At 40.1% G+C, this 23,304-nt stretch overlaps 2 protein-coding genes across 3 annotated transcripts in view; one reads left to right on the plus strand and one right to left on the minus strand.

Annotated features, from left to right (window-relative positions):
* CDC40 (cell division cycle 40) overlaps positions 1-9,232 on the minus strand; it is a 37,878-nt gene extending 28,646 nt beyond the window's left edge. Inside the window, exon 1 of the mRNA XM_014879297.2 lies at positions 8,623-9,232. Within this exon, the coding sequence (XP_014734783.1) occupies positions 8,623-8,817 (195 nt within the window). The 5' untranslated portion in view covers positions 8,818-9,232. The remainder of the gene's footprint in view (positions 1-8,622) is intronic.
* A 240-nt stretch (positions 9,233-9,472) lies between these two features.
* WASF1 (WASP family member 1) overlaps positions 9,473-23,304 on the plus strand; it is an 86,908-nt gene continuing 73,076 nt past the window's right edge. The window contains exon 1 of one of the 2 annotated variants that reach the window (XM_014879293.2): positions 9,473-9,772. The gene's annotated coding sequence lies outside the window, so the exon portion shown is untranslated. The remainder of the gene's footprint in view (positions 9,773-23,304) is intronic. The other variant, XM_088161914.1, reaches the window with a different exon arrangement.

The raw sequence follows: 23,304 nt of genomic DNA on the forward strand, positions 1-23,304 counted from the left end.
AATTTAATAAAAAAGGTATGAAAGCTAGAACTCTACAAAAGGTGAAAGGCAGAAATCACAAGTAACTATCCTGAAAGACAGTTGCAAAGAAAAAAATTACATATCAACATTACATACAAACATTAAGGTTAACAATGATTTTTCACAGAATCCAGTAATCCCTTATTTCCAAAAGGTATTTTTATACTGAAAGGCATAAGTACAAGCTTTAGCACTTGAACATATTTGCAAGTCTGTTGTGACAAAAATTTGACGGATGAAGGGACAAGAAAGAGGGATTAACCAAAAGAGTAACTTCAAGCAACTCACAGGGAAAAATACAGAAGGCACATGCAGCTGAAATAGAAGACAGAGAAGAAAGAAAATGGCTGATAAGGTAGCAGTGCCCAAAAAGACCTGCTTTCAGAGCTTTACAAAGGCTCTTTCACATCAATAGAACCCCTCCCCTCATCAAGACCCCAGTTAATGAAGGAGAATGTTATTTTGCAGAATTATTACTGTCATTGCTTCCTGTGTCTTTATTCTAGTAAAACAGCAATTGAAAAGGACCCAGGATGTGCTAGTATACTGACAAAATCCATAGTAATCATATTGAAAAAGCTATCCTAGCATCATTGCTTAGTCAGTGCTTACCTACAAGATCCCAAAGCATTTGTGACTTACAAAAAAAAGTGGCACAACAGAGAATCAAATTTTAGCAGTTTCTTCATTAATAGAAAATTATCTCAAAGAAACTCAATCTTGCTTTATATTATAGTATCTTGAAAGAACAAAATGGCACATTCTTAACTTGCTAAGTATTGTTAGCTATTCTCTGACATGCTATGCCCAGAAGCTTTTTTTCTCCCCAGTTTAACAGCAGGTCAATTACAAATTTGCTCATGCATACAAGATTTAAAAGACTTTAAAACCTCATTTTCTCGAAAACAGAAAAGAAAAGCAGTACCTAAAGATCTTTGGCTTGGTACCCGACTACATTTGATTAAAATTGCTCAACTGCTCAAAGGAAAATAAAAGCATGTTTAAAAACTCAAAACAAAAACACGACATCAGCAATCCCATTAATTGTTTTTCTACTAAGGCCACTGTCTTAGTAGAATTGTTAAGTCCAACCAGAAAGCTTTACTCTCACCACATTACCAATTATTTTAACAGGCAGGTCCAGCCACTGCACTGATCTTGCCTGAACCCTCAGTGCTACGAGCTCTCAGCCTGACCTCATTTCTCTCATCACACAACCTTTCCAATTCACTGCACTTGGATGTCAACAATTACAGGTACATTCACAGCCCCGACTTACACCATGAACTTGCCTGCAAACAGCACAGCAGGCCTAATCCTGTCATTCAGCAAAAACCCATAAGTCCCCAGTTAGAACAGAAGCATACCAAAACCACTTCCTAACCAGTGTTACCTACAAACTTACACTTCCTTCCACTGCTCCATGTCGTGAGGACATTTTCCACAGACAACTTTTTCAAGTCACATCATACAGCTAACTCTTCCAGCTACACTTCACATCATGTCCACAAAACTCAAAATTTGAGAAAATAAAAATTAATATAATTGACAATAAGGCAAAATTTATCTGATCAATAGTTAGGGACATTTAAACAGTGATCAGCTTACTTGAAAATTAGGACAGTTTTTTCCTGCTCTTTAATCTGAAAAAGCAAAAAAATCCAGGTTTGCAAAAATGCCAATCATTTTTCAGTTCTGCTATTTTTCCTTCTCTTTTCTTCCTGTGAAGTTCTATTATATGCTGCTTGGTAATTGAGAAAAGAAACAGATTGTGCCATAAAAGCTGATCCTCTGCTGGAGGATTATAGCAATTCTGGTTCTACTTTGCTGCTGGTGGAACAGTGCTGAGTCACTCGAAAGCCACACAATATGTTCACTCCTAGACCACCACAGGCACATTCTTTCTGTGTGAAAACCACCGAGCCTTGAAATTGAAGCACATGTTATATTTATCAGAGCTATGCTCAAGACCTCCAGTCTTATTCATGTTTTTCATATATTAGGGCATCAAACGACTATATCTTAACAAGCTGCTGAAGCACGTAATGGTTATCTTTTCATTACGTCATGTTGCTTTAAACTGTGTAATAATTTGAATGTAGTCCAACTACCCACTTTACTTTTTCAGTATTTAAAAAAAATTATATCTTGATAGGAATATATATATTAACACAGCATATTGACAAATGTTAGTCCATGGCAAGAGTTCAAATTGCAGCAGACAAATTATCCTTTGGTCGGCATCGGGTAAGTGCTATTTCGTACAGCACTACGAGACTCTAGCAGGCAGTGGAAACATTAAAAATATTAACCCAGCCCATATTTCACCAACTGCCAAGATATCTGCATTGGAGTATTTTGATTGTGGCTTGATTATTTTTTTTTTTCTGGATGAGAGGGAAGAACTCATTGGCAAACTCTGCACATGGTGAAGATCTCTGGGTACAACTGCATGCATTGCCAGAAGACCCTTTCAGTAGAACTCATCTTTCTAGGATACAAAAAGCAAGAACACTGTCCCTTTATTCTGGCAACAGTCTTAACTGCAAGCATTCCAGATGCATTTGCCATAGCTCTAGCTAAAAGGGAAGGGATCACAGGAGCAGCAGTCTGGCAGAGCTGTGACTGAGATAAGGTAATCTAAGAGATCGCCTCTCTGTTGTGTTGTAGCTTTTCCTTTGGTCACAGGAATGATTTATCTAAAAGCCTAAGGTGAGCAATCAATCATGTAGCTTATGTGCCAAGTGTGACACAAGTGGCTCTGTGGGATGGGAGATGATCAGTAGTTAAGCTGAAAGAGGAGGGCATCTGTGATTTCAGTGAAGGGCTAAGTATCACCCTAGATCACTTCCACTCTCAAAGGCACAGGAACCATAAAAAGGAGGTCAAAAAGCTCTCAAACAGACATAGTGTTCCTCTGGAGACAGAGAAAAGTTCGGCTGTATGACTGGCAGAGAAGCAGCTCGTGTTTGCTGCAACTCAGAAATTGTATTAATATGGGGTTTATGGCATGCTGTAATATCCTTAAAGGGCTGTACATCCCATATAACCTGGAACCAAACAACTGAGGTTTTAGGAAGTTATGTTTTACTGAATATGGCTATCTTGAAAACCATAATAGAAAGAAGCTGCAAACTTAGCTCTGTGTGTCACCTCTCTGCTTTTCTCAGCACTAGTAACAAGCATCCAGCCGAAATACAGTGGCTATACTGGGCACCACACATGAAGTAAGATACATGCTACTGAAAAGTGTTCAAAAGAAAAGACAACATGATTGAAGGCCGAAGAAAATATGACCTGAAAAACTGAGCAACTTCATTCAGCACAAAAGAGATTCAGATTACACAACTTTGCAGAAATAAGGACAACCAAAAACTGAAAATGCTGCATAGATCCACTGAAGTTTGGTAGACAGGTCGAATGAATGTCTGTCCAGAGAGATGCAAGAATCACTGCTAATACAAGGCAAAAAGAGGCAGATGATGTCATTTCACCAAACTACCTACTGTGTTGGTTGTGTTGTTTTGGTTTTTTTAAATAGATGTGATGTCTATTTACTTACAGTATCAGGTTGCTTTACAGTTCAGAGATGGTTTGATGAGGTAAAAAAATTCTTTTGATAGTTAAATGCTGTCCTTTTGCACCTTTTGTTTAACAAAGCACAATCACGATATTATAGGGGAATGCCAAACAGGGCTGTCCTCTGGAGTATTAGCATTGCCTAAGCAATCTATATTGAGACAGAAAGAAGCTTTTGATGCTAACTGAAGACAAGGGGGTGCTTCACTATAACTCCCCAGAGATCACCCAATGTCTAGTTCTTACAAGGCACGCTCCTTCAGTCCTACCATAAAGCTTGGCCACTTCAAAGCATAAGAAAGAGGACAGGAAACAGAAGGGATTTTAGACTACAAATGCAGTAAATCAGATTAACTTTCCTCCTTAAGAGGTTCCTTAAACATCCCACAGTCCTCTTTTACTTCAAAAAACTCCTACCCAAATGCCATAGAACAACAGTGTTACTTTCTATGAAAATCACTTGATTTATAGAATAAAAAATAGTTCAATAAAAAAAAGTGTTAAAAAAGCTTGCTAGAAGTTTCTTTATGTGCATACAAGACAAAAATATCGCTTTAATTAAACAGTGGCAAAATCCCTGTAACAGGAAACAAAGCAAAGCCTTAAATGTAAGACCAAGGTACACTGCGTAACTGCAACATTGGATGGTAATTCTGTTCCTTAGAAAGAATATAATGTGACTTATGTTTTCCTGCTTCATCTCATGCAAGCAGAGAGTTTTGATGTCTATATGCTGGAGTTTTTTTCTTTTTTTCCTGGACATTTTAGATAATAAACCTACAACATTCCATTTCCCCAGGTAAAGTCATTACTAGTTAGTCAAATAGCTAAAAAGGGCAGGCTGCTTTGCATAACATTTAATTAGTTTTAATTATCGATCACATTAAAATGTGGTAAATTAAGACCGCATCCCATGAGTCACTGAGACTTAAGCAGTTTGTCACTTATCAATTCTTGCCTAAACCACTTGGGCTGTCAAATGTACATTATCTCATTCTAAAGATTTACAAATTTATTACCAAGAGATAAATAGCATTTGCAGTGAAGCTCCAGCATTAACACATGGCTGTTACCAGCTTTTATTCTTTCTACCCATTCATGCACTCCTAACAGTAAATGACCGCCTCACTCACTTCAATAGAATAAAAATAAACTAGCAAGAAAAGCATATGCTAAATGGTTTTGTGGAACTATGGCTAGATTCCCAGGATCTTAAAGGATGACAAGTTCTAAACATCTACTCTCTACAAGATATTTTGTGTCAAAGAAAGCCGGAAAACCCACCATGTCAAAGAAGACAAACATTCCTAGCAAGTAACACTTCCCAAGTCCACTAATGTTCAATCACTGCTACAGAATTGTCACATGCCACTTTGTATCATTCTTCTCTCCATAGCTGGCAGGATTAGGTTTTAAAAAACATTAAGAAGTGTGACTGAAGTCTATTTCTTCCCCTTACGTAAAACTTCTTTGGAAACCTGCATACTGCCAAAGGTAAACTAGATCCCTTCTCACATTAAAAGCAGCACAGATCCTCCAGCTTCTGTACTGGGCTGGGCCAGCCAGCCTAGTTATTTTAACCCAGTTAAACATCTTCTCCTCAAGACCACTGAAGAGCAAATTGCAGAGAAGTATCATATAATCTGCTCTGATCTGAGTCTTACCCTGGACAGAGATCAAACAATAATTGTTCTCTCAAAAGGAAAGCTTACAGCTACAATGTTTCCTGTGAAGTGATTTCTTCATTGAAAGTGCAGTTTCCTGAATTTCCTAGTACCTTTATAATTGAAAGTGAAGGTACAACTATCAGCAGTGTTAGGGTGATTTTATCATAGAAGTAGAAATTCTAGAAAAACTAATTATAATTGGGTTTGACAATGACCTAGTTGTTGGCAACTGGGCGCCCTTCCCTTTCTTGAACAGCCTCTATTTATAACACAGTCATGCTTGCTTACTGCTTGATGATGTATTTGGAGAAAGAAAATATCTCGATTAACCTGTCCACTTGGCATCTAGGGGAGAGTAAGAGCAGAGCAAGGGTATATGATGATACTTCTGCACTCTCCCAACAGCTAAGTATTTCCAGGTCTTGGTGAGACTTCCGGAAATCTGTATTTATCGACACCTCATCCTTCAATAGATCTCTTCCAAGCACTTTTCCAAACTCTCCTTGTAACAATGCAAAATTCTTCAACACATGGGACTTCTTGGCATGACAATAAGCCCTACTACACATTGCATGAAGGGCTGCATCCTTTTATTTGCTTTGAACCTAACTCCTACTAGACAGTTTATGGTTCATGTCATGGAAGAGACAGCAAGTATTTAACTCCTTCTCTGTGAGGGAGTTAAATAATTTAATGATTTCGTAGGTGTCTATCATACTTTACAGATCCACTGTCTCTTTTGGCTTCTCAATACTTCCTCAAACAGAAGCAGAACCTTTCTTCAGCACCATTGTCCCTCTCGGAATGTCCTGCAGTTACAACCTATCTTTTTCTGCATGAAGGGACCAGAAACATAAACTTTCATCCTCTGTTGTCTTCCCTCAAGTGATTTTAGTGGTGCTAAAAACAGTAACAGAAACATGCAACTTTCTTGCAGTGAGCTCTTCAGTTTAGAATGAGAGCAGAATTATTACTGGATTGGAGTCACCAGTAATTATATAGGTGCTATCTGTTAGGAGCAATTTAACATCAAGATCAGTAAAAGGCCTATTTCAAAAAGCAGACTGTAAGAAGAGGGGGTAACAAAAGCCAACCTCTCAAACATTTAAAACACAGTTACCAAATATTAGTTTAGTTTTCAATTACAGAATAATTGTCTTCACAGAAATGTGACTTTATGTAACTATGATCTACTTCAAAACAAGGACTCAGCAGATCTCTATAGAAAAAATAAATACATATTGGAGTAACATCTTAGGGCTATATTTGATATGCTCACTTCAGTAACCCAAATGCTGTCAGCTGAATGTGCTAACAATGACACCCGCTATTACAGAGAGTGAGGTCCCATTCCTGTTTAAAGCATACGCAAGGTCTATGCCAGTTAACAGGCCAAAATTCTGAACCAGAAACAAGGAAAACAGTTAGAATGCAGAACACCAGCCATTTAAGTTTTGCACTCTCAACTGCCAAAAATGCAAGCTGTGGTTTATTGTATGACTAACCCTTCTAACCTCCCTTCTCACCATCAGCTTTGTTACCCATTCCTGGTCCTTTGTGCAATAAATACCTATGCACTTAAGAGTACTTGATCCTTATTCATGTCAAAACAGCATTTGCACAAGTGAAGTGATATTAATGAACTGTAACTTTGCTTTCCTACCTACTCAGCTCCCTGTTTTTCCAGGCCTGTACTTAGAGAGGACTTGTGACTTACACTCAAAACACCACGTTTTTCACATTTGTTCAGGGAGGGCTTTCTAATTCTAAAGAATCAGGGTACATTCCTGAGGCATGTCTGGCAAGCTTCCACTGCTGACCAGTGGGACACCAGCATTCTTAGACATGGAAGGTGTTGAGAAGATGTGGCACATGAGACAGGCAGTTATTTCTCCGACCCTAAAAGTCTGAGAAGAAAGCCTGATATAATTCTACAGAGAAATTACTTGTTGCTACTCAGAGTAGGCTGTGGTGCTAAAAGAAGCTCCAGTATGCTGTGTTCTGAACGTCTTAGCTTGAAATTGCTGCTATTTGCAGTTATATGCACCTCATCTATGTTCACAAGTGAAAGTTATAGACAACATTATAATTAAATATCTTGATATTGAAAAGCCTCACACTCTTTTCATCTTAGTTAGCAGAGGCAGTCCTAGATGTGTTGGTGGATAGCCCTTCCAGAGCACAGCCTGGCAAACAGCTTTGAACTGAACGTGCTGCTGACACTTAACTCTTCTCCAGCTGTTTGTTTCTGCACTGGCACTGGAGATTTAACTGCACCAGCACAGCATTTGTGCAAACCAGATCAAGGAATGAATCCGAGGACAAATAACTTCACCAGAGTTTTGTTTTTTCAAAACTCAGATCAGTTCCCTGACATCAGTCTCTGATTTCAGGGACTACATAAACCCTTGTGCTGGCTTGGCACGGGGAAAACCTGTTGCTACAGGCCTAAGGGTGCTGGAAAGGACATCCAGTGCTACTTGCCACTTACCACTAACACTCATGAAATATTATAGATGTTAATTAGCATTTCTTTTGAAATGTGCACAAGCCAGCCTGCTGGATGCTGCAACTTGAGAAGCCAGACTTCCAAGCCTCTAAGAGATAAACAAATGGAGTCGCTATATACAGTGTAATATCTACACAAAAATATGGTGAATTGTGATAGAATATGAATTGACTAATGACAACAAAGTAAAACTTTTCTGAGCATGTGGCAGCAGGACAGTAACGACAGTTATAATTGCAAGCAAGATGCCTTCTTTTGACTAGAAATTTGTTTCCTGTAAAAAGAAATCCCAAAGCTAAACCAGCACCCTCTCCCCTCCCTTTCTGGTATCACAAAAGCGAGCCAATGCTACACTGAACATAGAAAATAAAGGTTCCCCCAGCAGTAACGAAATAGAAATACCAACCAGCTTTCAGGTTGCCCTTTAGAACAGGATTTGGTTGCAGCCACCCTATCAAGTATCTACTTTACCCCACCATAGGCGATAACCACCTAGGAAAACACCTTATACTGGGAACAATAAACAAATATCTAAGGAACCGTAATCAAGGCACGCTTTGAGATGGAGTTAACACGCTTTAATAAACTTAACCCCCGCAGCTGGAATCCACGGGAGCTCCCCGACACACGCCCTCCCCTCCACAGCTCCGACCCCCACACCTCAAGGCAAGGCAGGGCAGGGCCGGGCCAGGCGGCGGCAACGCACCCCTGCCGGCACCGCGTCCCTTCCGCCCTGCTTCCCCAGCCTGGGGCTGCTCCAAGGCTGTCCCCAGTATTGTCCCAAGGCCGGCGGTGCGGACGCAACATCGGGCAGGCGGGCGGCCCGGGCCCTGGAGGGCTGCCTACCTTCACGGCTACTTCCGGGGCCGCATCGACGGGCAGGACTGGGGGCGCGGCGGGAGGCGCCCGGAGGTGCAGCACGGCATCGCGGCTGGCGAGCACGGCGGCAGAGCGCTGAGAACCGCCCTCGGTCTCGGGCTCCGAGTCGGGCTCCGAGTCGGAGTCGCCGTAGGAGGCGAGTGCGGCGATCGCCGCCGACATCTTGGCGCGAGGGATGATGGGACGGGCAGGTCCTGGCAGCTCCGCAGGGTTCGAGGCGTCCCTTCCCCCGCAGAACGAGCGGGGTGGGGCTGCGTCTAAAAATTGTAGCTCGTTAAAACAGAAAACACACTCTAAAGGATAAACTGTGGTTTGTTATGGCATATACAGGCGTTTGATGGGGGAACATCCCACTTGGTTGTTGATGGTGCTTAACCTTTCAGGACTCCCTAGCAGGACTACGAGCTCCAGCATGCAACGCGGCGCCGCGCTTGGAACTTTCCCCCTGGCGCTCGCCTGCTCTGTGCGTGTCGGCAAAGGAAAATATTCAACAGCCCGGGGAGAGCTCCCAGGCTCTTCCCGCACACAAAGAGTCTTCGCCATCCATTCGACAGAAGGCAGAGGAGCGGCGAACCCTACCTCGCAGCACCCCCGCGCTCCCACCGCCCCAGCCCCACGCCGTGCCCCGGGGAGCTCCACCCCCTCGCGCTGATTGGCCGCCGGCACACCCGGCTTCTGTTGCGTCACAGCGGCGGGGCCCCGCCCCGCCCGCGCCGGGGAGAGGGAGCCCGGCGGGCCGGACTGTACCACCTGCCCACCCGCGGGGTGGGGGGCGGCGGCGCATGGACCAGCCCGAGCATCGGGCGGTGGGGGGGGGCGGCCGGGTTCGGCCGCCGGGTAAACAGCGCTTCCCCCCCGCTCCCTCCCGCCCGGCTCGGCGCGCCGGGAGAGGCCCCGCCCCCCGCGCGCGCACACACGCGCACACACACAGAGACGCGCGCGCTGCCCGGTGTCTATTGTGAAGCCGCCGGGGACGCTCCGCGCCCGCCGCCGCCCCCCGAAACACGAAGCCGCCAGCTGGGAATGGCCGGCGCCGCCTGAACTTCCAGCGCCCCGGCGGCCGCGGAGGGAGGGGCTGAGGCTGAGCGGCGAGAAGGTGCGCGGCGAGGGCAGGCGAGTAAGTGCCCCCCATCCCCGTACCTCCCTTCCCTCGCGTTCCCTGGGGCGGGTAGGAGGAACCGGTCCCCGCTCCCCATCGCCGGTGGGGCTGCGTTATGCGCCTGCCCCACAAAGGGACCGGCGCTCGCCAGGTGTTGGTCCCCTCCCCTTTGTCCGCGCCCGCGCGGGGGGCGGCGGCGGGAGGGAGTGATGGAGGGAAGGAGGGAAACACGCCGCGGAGCCGCTTTCCGCCGTCTCCCCGCCACCCCCGCGGGCAGGGGCATTAGGGGGGCGTGTTGCGAGGCAGAGGAGGGGAGGGGGCCACACTTGTGCCGGAGCACGGCGCTTCCCTCTCTTTCTCCCGCTCCCGGCCGCCCCGTGTGCCCGCGGCCGGCGCGGCGGCGGGATCGGCCGGCGGGGAAGGTGCGGCGGAGCAGGGCCGGGGTCGGCGGGCGGGGGGCGGCGGAGTGACGTCACCGCCGCCAGGTGCGGGGAGAGGCGCCCCCTCCCCTCCCGGCCCCGCCGCGGGGACCTGCGCTGCCCAGGGCAGGAGTGCGGACGGGCGGCGGGACTGCCGGTCGGAGCGCAGGGGGATTCGGTCCGATTCCAGGGCAGAGCTGCCCGCTGGAACACTGCTACCATTGTTAGGAGGGCTTGGAGATCGCGGAGGATGGCCGGGAGCAAGGAGAAGCACGTAGGTTCCAACTTCTCCCGGCCCGCTCCCGAACGCCTTCCTGCGTGCCCGCGGACAGGAGAAATGGGAAGTACGGAGCGCTGGCCAAGGGCTGGCTGTAGCGCCAGGTGTGTGCATTGCACGCGCTTGCACCTGGAGCGGTACAGTGCCATGACTTCCCTTCGAGCTGCATGTGCTTTCAGAATTAAAGTAAGCACACAGTGACATCTAATTGTGGCACAGTGGCATTTAATCTGATTAAATGCTCTACTTTGAATTTTCCACCCTTTTCAACAGTCTCGGTTTGAAACATTTGTTTCCTTAGCTTGAGAAGGTATCACTTGGTTTCATTTGTTTTTAAAAAAAGGACAGATAAATGTAAAGGGCATATAGAAAATGTTGATAGTGTGGAGTGAAGCAAGGTGCTGCATTTAGATCTGTTCTGTTAGACACAGGTATGCTATGTCTTTGTATGTTAGAATCAGGATTTTAGGTACAAGTCCCACACATTTTAACACCAAGACCTTTTGTTTGCATCTCCAACAGCTGAAATATGCTACGTTGAACTAGCATTTCATATGGTAATGAGCTGACTTTTTTCATCTTATATCTATGGATGATGAATCCATAAGTAAGGAAAGCTATATCACATCACGCTTTACATGAATCACTGCTTATTAATATCAAAAGTGGTTCTTATACTGCAGTCAATTGGTTTATTGGCAGTAATGGTTAACTGATTCCATATGACTGCATTCCTTTTTCTGTTGGCATGCAGATCGTAGGTATTGTCTGAAGTTGAAAGGTGTGCTTCCTGAAAAGTGAAAAATTTCAAGGCCTGTTTGTGCAACCAGTTTGTGATATTCTATCTGGAGAACTGTGTTGAAAATCATTAAAGCGATTCTGTCTTGTTATCCTTGAGTTTTAAGTGTTTGATTCACAAAGCTTTGGTAGTTGACTTAATTATGTTCAGCTATGTTGTGTCCAAGCATCGGAGTTTATTTGCCATTGAAATTTAATCATCTGGGATTCTAGATGCTCTTGTTGTAGAACCTATGAAAATTACTTACTTATTTAAATTAGCTGCCTTTCTGGTACCAGCAGTAGTAGGTAAGCAAATACATGAGAAGGCATCCAGGGCAATACTGTCTGAAGTTTCTCATTGCTTAAATAGTAGCGAAGATTAATTTCCAGCAAGCAAGCTGATGTCACTTCTAGGTATGAAAAACTGACTTGCCTATGCTTTAAAAGTGTAGATGGCTAATATACACCATGGTCTAAAATCTGTTTTTCCCAAAAAAGCTGAGGAGTTGCTGCTGGTCATTTGTGTTGAGCTAATGTACTGGCTCATCTTGACTATCAACTACGTATTTGTAATTTCAAAAAGGGATTGATCAGTAGAAAACAAACTGGAAGAATGATATTGCTTTTCTAAAAAGCTCTGCTCATTGATTACTGTATTCTGTATGTTATTTTTTAACTGAGTTCCACAAAACGTGTTATGTTACACATTGGATGCTGCTGGTTCCGAGGCAGACTGAAGGTAGTGGGTGGGAGGGCGTTTGGGTTGCTCGGCTTTGCTTTCCATCCAGCTTTTTCACTGCTGCTTTTCCTTGCAGTCACTTTGCTTCTCTTGCTTTAATTTTCCAAAGGAAGATAAAACTGTCTCCCTTTGTACAGCACTTATACATATCAAGAGGACCTTTTAATATCTGTTTGTTATTACACCTAGTGGTAAATACTATACCAAGTATTACTGTGTATTTTCCCCTGATACAAGGAAAGAGGAAGAAGTAAAGAAGTATTTTGAAAGAGTGGTTCCTCAAGCAGTAGAAGCCTGGCTTTTACCTTTTTTCCTTTTTTTTTTTTTTGTATGTGTGTGGGTTTGTTCAGGGTTGGTTTTTTTTTTTTTAAATCTTGAGAGTGGTTGTAAGCTCTAATGGAATTTTTTTTAGTACAGTCTCTTCCTTTTGTGGATCATCTATTGTCCATCAGAGTGTTAATGCATTCTGAATCCTTTCCCTTTGTCAGGACAATCACAGCATCTTGATTCTGTGAACTAGCATTTCAAAGGTATCTTTGAGAATTCTATACCTCTGACAAATTTGGTTGGATTCAGCCAGCCAGTTTCCAAGAGGAGGAACACCCATTTGGGGTACAATATATTAAATTTTAACTCCACATTTCACAAGTTTCCCTTCACATCAGTCTTTTTCTTCCCTATAGTTGATCATGAAATCTGTTCCCTCTGCTTTTAATGTATTCTATCCTACTTTCTTTTCCCTTTACTTGCTCTTTCATAGTTCTTTTTTTGTTGCTTTCCATGATGGACGTGCTTTATCTCACATCCTTGTGCTTTCGGCTGGTTTTTCTTCCACACAGAAAATGATGCATATAATACTGCTTATTCTAGGGTTTTTTCTCTGTTTTTTAAGTCTTAAATTGCTAGCAGCCCACTTGTATATACACTCACTTCTCATCCACTAAGATCTGTAAGTCTGCAGTTTGGAGGAAAGGGGAAAAAAAAAGCACAATACTTATCAGAGAGAGGATTGAACTAAAATATGAAGTTCTATTGTCTGTGGGAAATGCAGCATTTGAAAGAAAACGAGGGTTTTTGTCTTTGTTCATATGCTTTTGGCTGCTGAGAAAAGATATCATGATGTAAGTCTTATCATGTTACTCCTACTGCATTTAGATTGGACCCTTTTGTAAGCACCTGCTTATGTGTCTGATGCACCTCAGTGTTCTCTAATTTAGCTGCTTAGAGACTGAAGCACATTTTATAACTCGCGCTCTGCTATTTCTACCACCTTGGAGCCTCTGACTGCTGCAAGGGTGATAATACCTTTTTTCTAGTTTTTGTTATTTTGGACTATGTCCCGGATTCTGAAAGATACCAAGGCGCCAGATTGCAGAAAGAGTTCTCTGTTCCAGTACATCTGTGAATCAGTCTCCTTAAGTTTTTTGGAAGGGATCTTGAGGTTGTCTGACACAGATTACATGCTATATATTTCATGTTTACAAGGTGTGGTTTCACAGAAAGAATGATATGGGATAAGACTGGAACAACTTAGACTGTTGTACTTATTTCAGGTGACTTTCTGAAGTCAAGCTAAATAATATTTGTTGCAGAGCCACCTCTTCCCTAGAGGATGGAAGCTGCTGTGCAGCTTCTTGGAACTACTCGGCTACATATGCAGTGCTGTGAACTGCATCTTACAGCACAAGCTGAACGAGTACTGTGTCGGAGAGGCAGCAAAACTAATTATAGACTTCCGGGAATATAAACTTAATTAGCATAATTACAAATTTATATTGATTTTCCTAATTCTCTGAAAATTTTTTTTTAATCAGTTAAAGGACTGAAAACTGTTGTCAAAAGTATACGTTTCTGAAAATATGTGCCTGTATTTTTGGGGGAAGCTTGACAGCTTGCTTATACTAGTCTGTTGATGTAATAAATTACCTTATACATTCAAAGAACTGTGGAATAACAAACAAATGTAGTTACATTTTAGCGAAGCACTTAACAAAGAGAAGAAATAATGGATAATTTTCAATTAATTTATACCTTTTTGTTGGTTGACTTTTCAATTAGATGCTGTGGTTGCAACATGAATTTAGTCTTCTGACAGCTGACTCCACGCAGAAGTAAAATATTATAAATGCCCTAGCAGTATGATATCTAAAACTTATTAGAAAACAGGAATCTGTTCTAAAGCCAGGTGTAGGTTTTTTGGCATATAATAAAAGGCATTAAATTCTGTTGGAGCTTCTTTTTTATAGCTAAGGCATTTTTACTGTCTTTTCCCCTCTTTTTCTGCTCTGTGATAAGCTGTATTCATTTTCTGCAAGTATTGTTAGAGTGTCTGTTCTCTATTTGTCTCTTGTTTTCACCAATTTGAAAAATAAATTTGGTAGAAAATTGGTCAATAGATTTTAAGTTACTGAATGAGAGTTTCCAACAAATCCTCTGCAAGTGATGTCATAAAGTTTGCGTAGGGAGCAAGTCTGGAAATCGTTGGGTGCTCTTAATGAAAAAATGTGCACACATAATTTTCATCCTTTACAATCACAATTGCCTGTAGATAGAGGTATGTGAGGACAACAAAGAGTGATTGTAGACTCAGTAGCACTAACTGAAATCATTGAAATTACTGAAGTCACAAGTAATTGGTACTGCTTCTGCAATGACAAATGTGCCTCACTTAATCTACCAGGGATTTTGACTGCAATAGTAACATAGTGGATTAAATTTTAATATAGTTCTAATTTGCATAGCCTTTTAAAAGGTGTAATTGAAGGTTTCTCACACCAGGCTATTAAATGAAAAAGCCATGATATGAGAGGTAAAATATTTTCATGGATCACAAAAATCTGAGAAAAATTAACAGAAATATTAGCTTAGAAGATACTTAATTTTTTCTCTTAAATATTGAACAGATGCTGTCCAATATATTTTATTAGTCATCTGCAGAATTTGATTAATAAAGTAGAATTATTTACTAAGGATTTAAAACAATTTAATCAAATTCACAAATATTAGAAAGGTCACCTGAGAAGTCTAAGCAAGCTTTGGGAAAGGACAGCAGGATGACAGATAGAACTCCTTGTTGCTATATGCAAGCCAGTGTGTTTTGGAAGCAGAAAATAAGTTTCCATTTATATTTCTGAAGATTTTATAAATTAACAATATTAATATAACAAAGAAATTGAGCATTATTATGGTTTGATAAGGTACTGTTATCCAAATTATAGCTGTAATCAGAAGTGGGCAAAAAAAACAGAGAAGGAACTGCCATTGTATACAAATTCATTAGTTCTTATCCGCTATTCAAAGTGCATTATTAACCGTCAATTAATTTAAAAGAGATAAATCACAGTATTGTAAAGAATTTGATATGATGGATATGGCAGAGTTTTTTAAGGGAACAAAAAGATTGGAATTATTTACCCAAGGAAATGAAAGAAAGTGAGGAGTGGGCTATAAAATGCATGTGAATTTAAGCTCTCCAATAGCAGATGTAAAAGCAAAAAATCCTTCAGTCAGTAAAAAGCAATTTGTTGAAGCCACACATTTTTTGCGAGAAGGGAGTTGAGACTTTTTCCCTGTGTTCACTAAATGTACCTGTATTTCTCTCAATATATGTATGTATCTGTATATCTGTGTGTCATTCACTGTTAGACTATTTCTCTTGAACACACAGAACCAGCTTACACTCCTTGCTTTACTTGCTTCAGACCAATAATTTGAACTTTGTTCTTTCGTATCAGAGGTGACTGCTCAAATAAATTAATATTCATTGCAGTGATGTATTCTCAGTTTTCTATAGCTGAAATAAATGTTTTAATTTCTGGGTTTTGAATTAATTTTCTGGCTGTTTGATGTAATGAACTATTTTACACAAAATGAAGCAGTCCAACAGAGGGATACTGAGTAAAACTCCTGCATCAATAGATTGAATATGGAAATGGCTTGTAGCATGAGGATGGGAAGTTTGAAAAATCACGAATGAAAGTTGATGTATTGAAGGGAAGCCGTCTTAGACCAGTCCAGCAAGTTTATGAGGGCCCTTTTTGGGTGTGGAGTTTTCTTTCAGAGTAACTCTTGTCTGGTATCTGCACTGCCTAATAGATGCATAGGTTATGGAAAACTGAGAGAGGGATTGATACTAAGATACTTTACTGGTTGTATTGATGCTTAATTGAAGTGGCTTGTCCAGCAGCCCCCGGTTGCCAGTTCTGATGTAATGCCTACAGAGTGGCCAAAATTAGAGTTGCTAGATATATTTCTTCAACATGACACTGTACATGGTTTGAGAATCTTTTACCTTCCAGGCACATTCAGGTTCACATAGATTGTCCGACAGATCAGTTGTACCAGATAAGTGGTTTTCTACAAAAAGTTATTATTATCATAAAACAAAACTGCACCCTCCATAGTGATTTTGGATCAGGCCTTCAAGTAATTAAAAAAAAATTGGGAAAATCACAAGTAATTTATAACTTGATCATATATGGGAACTTAAGTAGCTCAAGCAGCACTTGCAAAAGTGGCATGCAGAGTCAGCTTTTCAGTAAAAAAGGAAATGCTTAACTTGTTAAATCTTGTTCAGCCACTAGCCACTGAATGTCTGTGCAGAAATGCTTAGAGAGGTCTTTTAACTCTCAACTGGTTCTGCCTTTTGTTGATATTAAAGGAGAAGGCTGTGATTGTCAAACTTTCCCAACTGTACTTCCATGTGCAGTTGTGAAACTTAGCAAGCTTGAGAACACAAGTGAAAATACAAGTTGAGTTTGTCATAGGTGCTCTTTCTTTGGAAGCCTCTCTTCAGGAACAAGGGCTTTACAAAAATTGTCTAATTTGTGGGGAAGGAAATTTCACTTCTATGCCACCCAGCTAGTCAGTATGGCAGATGTTAGTCTCTGCTGGTAATACAGGACAGTGATATTTGTTACATCTTAATACTCTGAGCAATACTCTGAGGCTGATCCTGTTTTGGGCAACCTCGAATGTCCTATGATTAGATGATCTTCACAGCAGGAGGAAAAATTATCAAGCAAGTTCCATGCTACAGGGAGAGACTCTGTACAATTCAATCCAAAAAGGAATATATTGTCTACCAGCTATGATGTTTCCAGTAATGCAAGTTAGATATTAGGAATTATTTGTGTCTAGCAGATTTAGCTAGACTTTTATTCATTCTACTTCTAACTATAAAGAGTTTACTTATTTGTCTAGAAAATGGAAGAAGTTTTATCAGCAAGGAGAAAGATTTTTTTGTTTATACTATTGGTCTAAAAGAGTTAGTTCTTGTGGGAGGAGAATTGGACGTCTCTTCCATACCTGTCACTACTCAGCTGGTCAACATATTATTTTATTCTGGGGTGACAAGTGAAGTACATGTCTTTAAGCTCTGGACAGGTTTGTATTCCTACCATATAGTCATCTGTCCTATCTGCAGGAAAGTTCAGAGTGGTGCTTCATGGCTCAAATCTTTTCAAGTACTGGCAATATTGATAAAAAAATTGATAGTAATGATATTACATTGAAAGAGAAAAGAAGCTAATTGAAGTCGATGGGATTGATTCTTAAGATCTATCATATTTCGTAGATTCTTAAAGCACTAACATATTTATAGGCTGTCTTCTAGTGAGCTATAGGCTCCTCATAAGTTTACTATTTGTTTATTCATTAGAGGTCTGATCAGTGTTGGAAAAAGTTCAAAACCTCTGGACCATTCCTTAGAGTGTCTGATGATTTGCTTAATACAGCATAGCATGTAATACTTGGAATGACCTCATGGTGGATTGCTGTGGCCCAATGATGGGATATCTTAAATGTATGTAAATTTATGACCTAAAATTTTTATTAATTCTGAATTTCTCTCAGCTTCTGACACCATGCTCTCTGCCGAGATGTTAGAGAGTTTCCATGGGAAATAGCTGCTAAATGATCAGTGTTGTCCTAAAGTAATACTTGGTAAGAAGCTGCATGTAGAATAACTTACTGGTAGAGAAAAATCCTTGTTGTTTTAATATTTTCAGTCTCTTGCCCTGTGACATAAAACAGCCCCCTAATTTTATCTATCATTGTTCCTGGGAATAAATTGAAAAGCAAAGCCACTTGTATATAGAAGCAATCAAAATGGGTCATCTTCTGTGCCTGAGCATTTTCAGAAATATAAGTGCTTTCCAGTAGCTCAGTGCTTACATATGGAGAGCTGGCTACCAAGGCTGATTTTTGAGCCTGAATGTGGTAAGAAGTAAGTGTTTCAGATTTTTGGAATCCTAAACCATTTGCTGATTATAGATATTCTAGTCCATCCTTGATTATAATGAGTCTCTTTAGTAATAGTAACTTTTTTTATTTGAAACTGTCTGTCATTACAGAGTTTGTTTAGAAAAAAAAGATAAATTTTATTAAGCAAAGAGATAAAAATGTGGTTTTAAAGTAGAGACAGTTGGAAAAAAGCTTTTAAGAGCTGTGTAATGCACTCATAAAACATGTTAGATGTTGAGATACTGTTCTGGTTTTTGGTCAGTTTTTGTTTTGATATATTTTTGCTAGAGAGAGCTAAGAACTCTTCTTGATGGTAACTTTCTAGGAGGCTGAGAGACTTTAAGGATAGATTCTTCTCTACCTGTTTTATGTCTTCTCTTTTCAGGAATTCATGAGATCATGTTGCAACACTTTCAAACATGCACTATATGACCTTTTAACTTAAATTTCATACCTTCCTCAAAAGTCTGACTTAAAACATGAAGCTTTTAATGTTTTGGGTTTTTTTTCCTTTCAGCTTGTATGTATGCCATTTCTGCAGGTTAGCAGTTTAGCTTAATTTCAAAAATATTATTTCCATTTAGATCCCAAGACACATCTGTTAGCTTTATTTTTAGAGTGCTCAACTACCTCTTAGCTGGAGTTGCAGACAAAATGATAGATGGCTTTGATTTCATGTTGAAACAAGAGCAACCATTTGGACACTGTTGTTGAAAGGATTGTAGAGAAGCCTGATTCACCTGTACTTGGGAACAGTACTTTGATTCAAAAGAAACACTTCAGAAAAATAGATATTGTGTGACTGTTGGAATGTTGAAATATCTGGAGCCTTGTAGAAAGAAAATGCATGTTAACTGCGCAGAGTTAACTGCTCTTCAAAAAATGGAAACATTTTAAAATGCTTAAAGCAGACAAATGAAACACTTTGATTTAATTATAATAATCATACTGTTGTTCAGATTAGCGTGGAGTTTTTTTCTGAACTTTCTTAATGAAAATTTATATCTGGTACATGGTGGTCACACTGTAGTGCATGTATGAATTTTGGCTAGAATTTGCAAGCCTTGGAGATAAGATTTAATAAGTGACGTGCAGATCTATTTTTAAAAAGATAAGATCTGGAGGATGTATTGTGTATCCTAACTGCTGAGTCATACACTAATGTTTGATCTTTTTCTGGTCTTGTTAATCTTGAATTGTTTTGTGCTTAGTGGAACAATGGCAAAGGGAAGGAGCATAGTATTCCAATTTGTGTTTGTCTATAATGTATTTTTAATAAATGTGTTGTCCTCCACAAGACGTAGGAGATATGCTTTTGAACTCCCAGAAAACCAAAGAAAATGCTTCTGCTTTGTAGGGGACAGACCTAATATCAAAGATAGGTACCTTATCTCCTGGCCACATTTTGTAAGAGAAAATAGGGACAGCTGCTTCATTTTTTTAAGAAATAAAAGTAAGTAGCTGTGTTCATCTTCAGTGGATAGAGAAGGTTGCCTATAGGTTTAAATCTGACAGATGAAAACTAGAAAAGGGATGGAATATAAAGTTTACCTGTCTTTACTGTCATTCATAGATTTTAGATTCGTATCATACCATCTGTTGGTAGTCTGGAAGAGGTTGAAAGAGGTTTATTCTCTGAAAGGCAGTCCATACTGTTATGGGCAATATGATGGGGCTGAGGCAGTGCTGGCTCATTTCCAGACATGAACAGATAGCTGTCTTCAGCTGTCCATATAGGTGTACTGTAAATGTTGTATTAGATCTAGGCTTTAACAGTATGGTCAGATTTGACCAAACTGTATGTAATGAAAAGTTTCTTGATACAACATGTAAATAAAAGCAAGGTGGGGTGAGGTTTTTACATTTGTTTGTTTTGGTGCTTTTGTTGTTGTTGTTGGCTGGAGTTTTCTGTAAAAATAAAGTTGTCCAGTACTGAACAAATATATCTTTTACATAAAAGCTGATACACTTAGGTCTGTGGAAATGGAGTCAGTGTCTCTTAGTCTATTTATTAGAAAAACTAAGTATGCCACAAACTAAACACTACTGGTGATTTGATTTTTTTAATACCTTCCCTCCTCCTAATATTTCAACATGGAGTGGTTAGGTGCACTTCAGGTAATTTAAATTTTGTTTTATAACATATTAGTAGTCTTGAATGCTGTTTGGGGGCACAAAAATTAAGCTGACCAGTAACATATCATGACTTGGTAAGAAAATGAGAATTGAGAGACCGTGTTTCATTGTGATTACAAACTTCTCTCCTTCACCCACACATCAGTCTCAGCAGGATCATGTTCTTCTCTGTAAGTATTAAGTTTAAAGTCACAGTGTTTTCCTCCCTTTTAGATATGGCACCTCTGTAAGTGCTTATTTGCTCTCAGCTTCTTTATTGCAATGGAGCATGAATTTATGAAGGTGATCTATTCCCACAGGCAGCAGAGAGACTTTGAACAAGAAATTCAACACCTATCAGTGTTGTTTCCCCATTTTTAGTGCCTGGTATGCTTAAGCATCTCTTTATGAATCTGGTGGTGTGCTGCAAACCTTCACTGTGTTGCTAATTAGAGCGTATATCGAACTTTTTCTATAACAAGTGTTTTCAAACTTTTTTCCTTGAAGCTGCTGAGCATCTGCTGCAGTTTGAGAAACACTGACTTGGTTTGACTATCCCTGCTCAGTTGTACCTCTGTGCATACCCACAAAACCCAGCTGAGAATGAGGAATGCAGAGAGGCAATGGCTTCACTGTCTTTCAGTGGAGAAAGGAAGGTACCCAAAACTGCTGCATTGCTAAAGGGCAGTGGTAACCCTTCCTTAGAGAATGCCATCTAAAGCCTTTCTTCTCACCTCAGTGTTTGCCATCCATGGTCTGTCACACCTACCCAAAATGGCCCCAGAGAGAGCCTCATCCATAAGGGGACATTATGGTTCAGTGCAACATTAAAAGCCCCTCAGATTGACAGCTGCTGTCACAGAGAAAGAGATCTCTGCAGATGTTGTGTGACTGCTGCTTTTTAGTAGCTGAAGAGCCTTGAGTCACTTTAATGGTCTGTTGTGACATGTATATAATGGATATTTCATGGAATTCATAAGTTGCTCTTTGTCAGAACATTTTGAACTTAAGATATTAGAAACTAATTGAAGTGAACATTTCACTTCAGCCCTTGCTGACCTCTGCAATTCACGTTACTGCTTGAAATAGTAGTTGCATTCACTCAGCCATTAAACAACTTCTAGAGCTGTACTCTGATCTCAAGAGTGTAGTTCTCTTAATTTTTTTTTTAAGTTGGCCATAAAAGAAAGACAACAGCTACTGTCAGAAGTATTAAGCAGTAGTGTGCAATGTGAACAGGGTAGTTTTACTCGCTCCTAAATACAATTCATCTAAAAATAGCTGTACTCCAAACAATAAAAATTGACGTAAGTTGACAGCATGTTTAGCAGATGTTGACAAAATGTTGACTTTTAATTTTTGAGCTTTTAGATTAAAAACGTAAGCAAAAAATAATTTAAAAAAATTGTACTCTTCTCATTGTGCTTTTCCGGTTTTTATGTCAGGTAAACACTAAAAAAGCATTTCATTAGTCTTCTGATATTTTGTTTTCCCTCATCTCACCATTGTCTTCTCCTGTTTTCTTCAAAATGGTGATGCTTGCTCAGGCTTTAGTTTGAGCAAGAGTAAAGATGTTCAGTTGTGGAGTAAGTTACTGTTCACAGTTTTTACCTTTTTGTTCCTTGCATAGTGAGGCAGTAAATAAAATGCTTTGTTCTCTTTTTGTGGCAGAGGCAAGTGTTGTCTGCATGATAAAGTAGAATGATGACATGCAGGACTCGCTTTAATGCGTAGATATCATACACAAAACTAGGCTAGTGAATGTATTACAGCTGGTGTCAAGCTATGCTTGTTTAAATTGGTGGGTCACTTCAGTGGATGTGGAAGGCTTAATCATTTTAACAGCCTAAGTAATGAGTTGTAAATTACAGTTATTGCTTGAAATTTTTTTTCAAATTGCTCTAAATAGTAATAAAGAATTTCTGTCCACTGTTATGCTAGTTGTGAGGCTTATCACTCTTTAAAGTATTTTAGAGGTTGGACTGCTGAAATGATGTGTTATATTGTGCTTATTTTCCTAAGTTCATCATTATGTATCTAAGCAAAAAACTGCATTCAATAGGAGTTGAATATTAAACTGAAAGCTAGAAGTTTGTATCAAGATAAAGAAGATAGCAAAAGAATAATATGTGACCAAAAAATTCTAGATTGTAAAGACTATAAACATTTTGGTTTATTTTTAATAACTAGAATAATTTGAAGAGCTACTAATAAGGCACGTGGTGTGATTCTTGGGGCTGCCCCGTGCAGGGCCAGACTTGGACTTTTATGATTCTAGTAGGTTCCTTCCAACTCTAAATATTCTGTTATCTATGACTTGGTGATATGAAGGGAAGGTAAAATTTGCTGTCACTATTTTGAAATCTTATGTCTTATTTAAAAATTATTAACAATGCTGATGCATATGGGGATTTTCTGGAGTATTATAGTATTTTTATATTGTGATATGTAAAGCTTGTGCAGGAAAGAAATTTTTAGCTAACTCAATTTGTTTATACCTAGGGCAGGAAAAATATTGTTCTAACCAAAACTTTGCAGTTACTGTTTAAAAGATTTATTTATGCTTTCATTGTAGGCAGAACTGTATTTGGAGAGAACAAAACCATAATCCTGAGTGATTTTTTTATTAAAGATGCACAAGGTCAGACAAATCATCTTCAGTGATAGGTGATTTGTGTGTGAAATCCTAAAGGATTGCTCTGTAACCATTCACAACTAAATGTCATGTAACGTCTCATAGCTTTTATAATTGTTATAATGAAAGCCAAACAGAACTTTTAGAGCTTCCCTGCTCTCTTGAATGTCTGGTCAGAAGTGTTATCAAGGAAGAAAACTTTGGTTTCATCTTATTATTGTCTCAAGACTGGAAGAAATCAATAACTACAAATGAGGTTTAAGAGGTGAAAAATAGGATTTAGAAAAGTATAGGAAATTACTAACAAGAGCAGCGAGCAGCCTCAGGATCATGTTGGCAGTT

Source organism: Sturnus vulgaris, chromosome 3 (genome assembly GCF_052056855.1).
Source record: "Sturnus vulgaris isolate bStuVul1 chromosome 3, bStuVul1.hap1, whole genome shotgun sequence".
NCBI lineage: Eukaryota > Metazoa > Chordata > Aves > Passeriformes > Sturnidae > Sturnus > Sturnus vulgaris.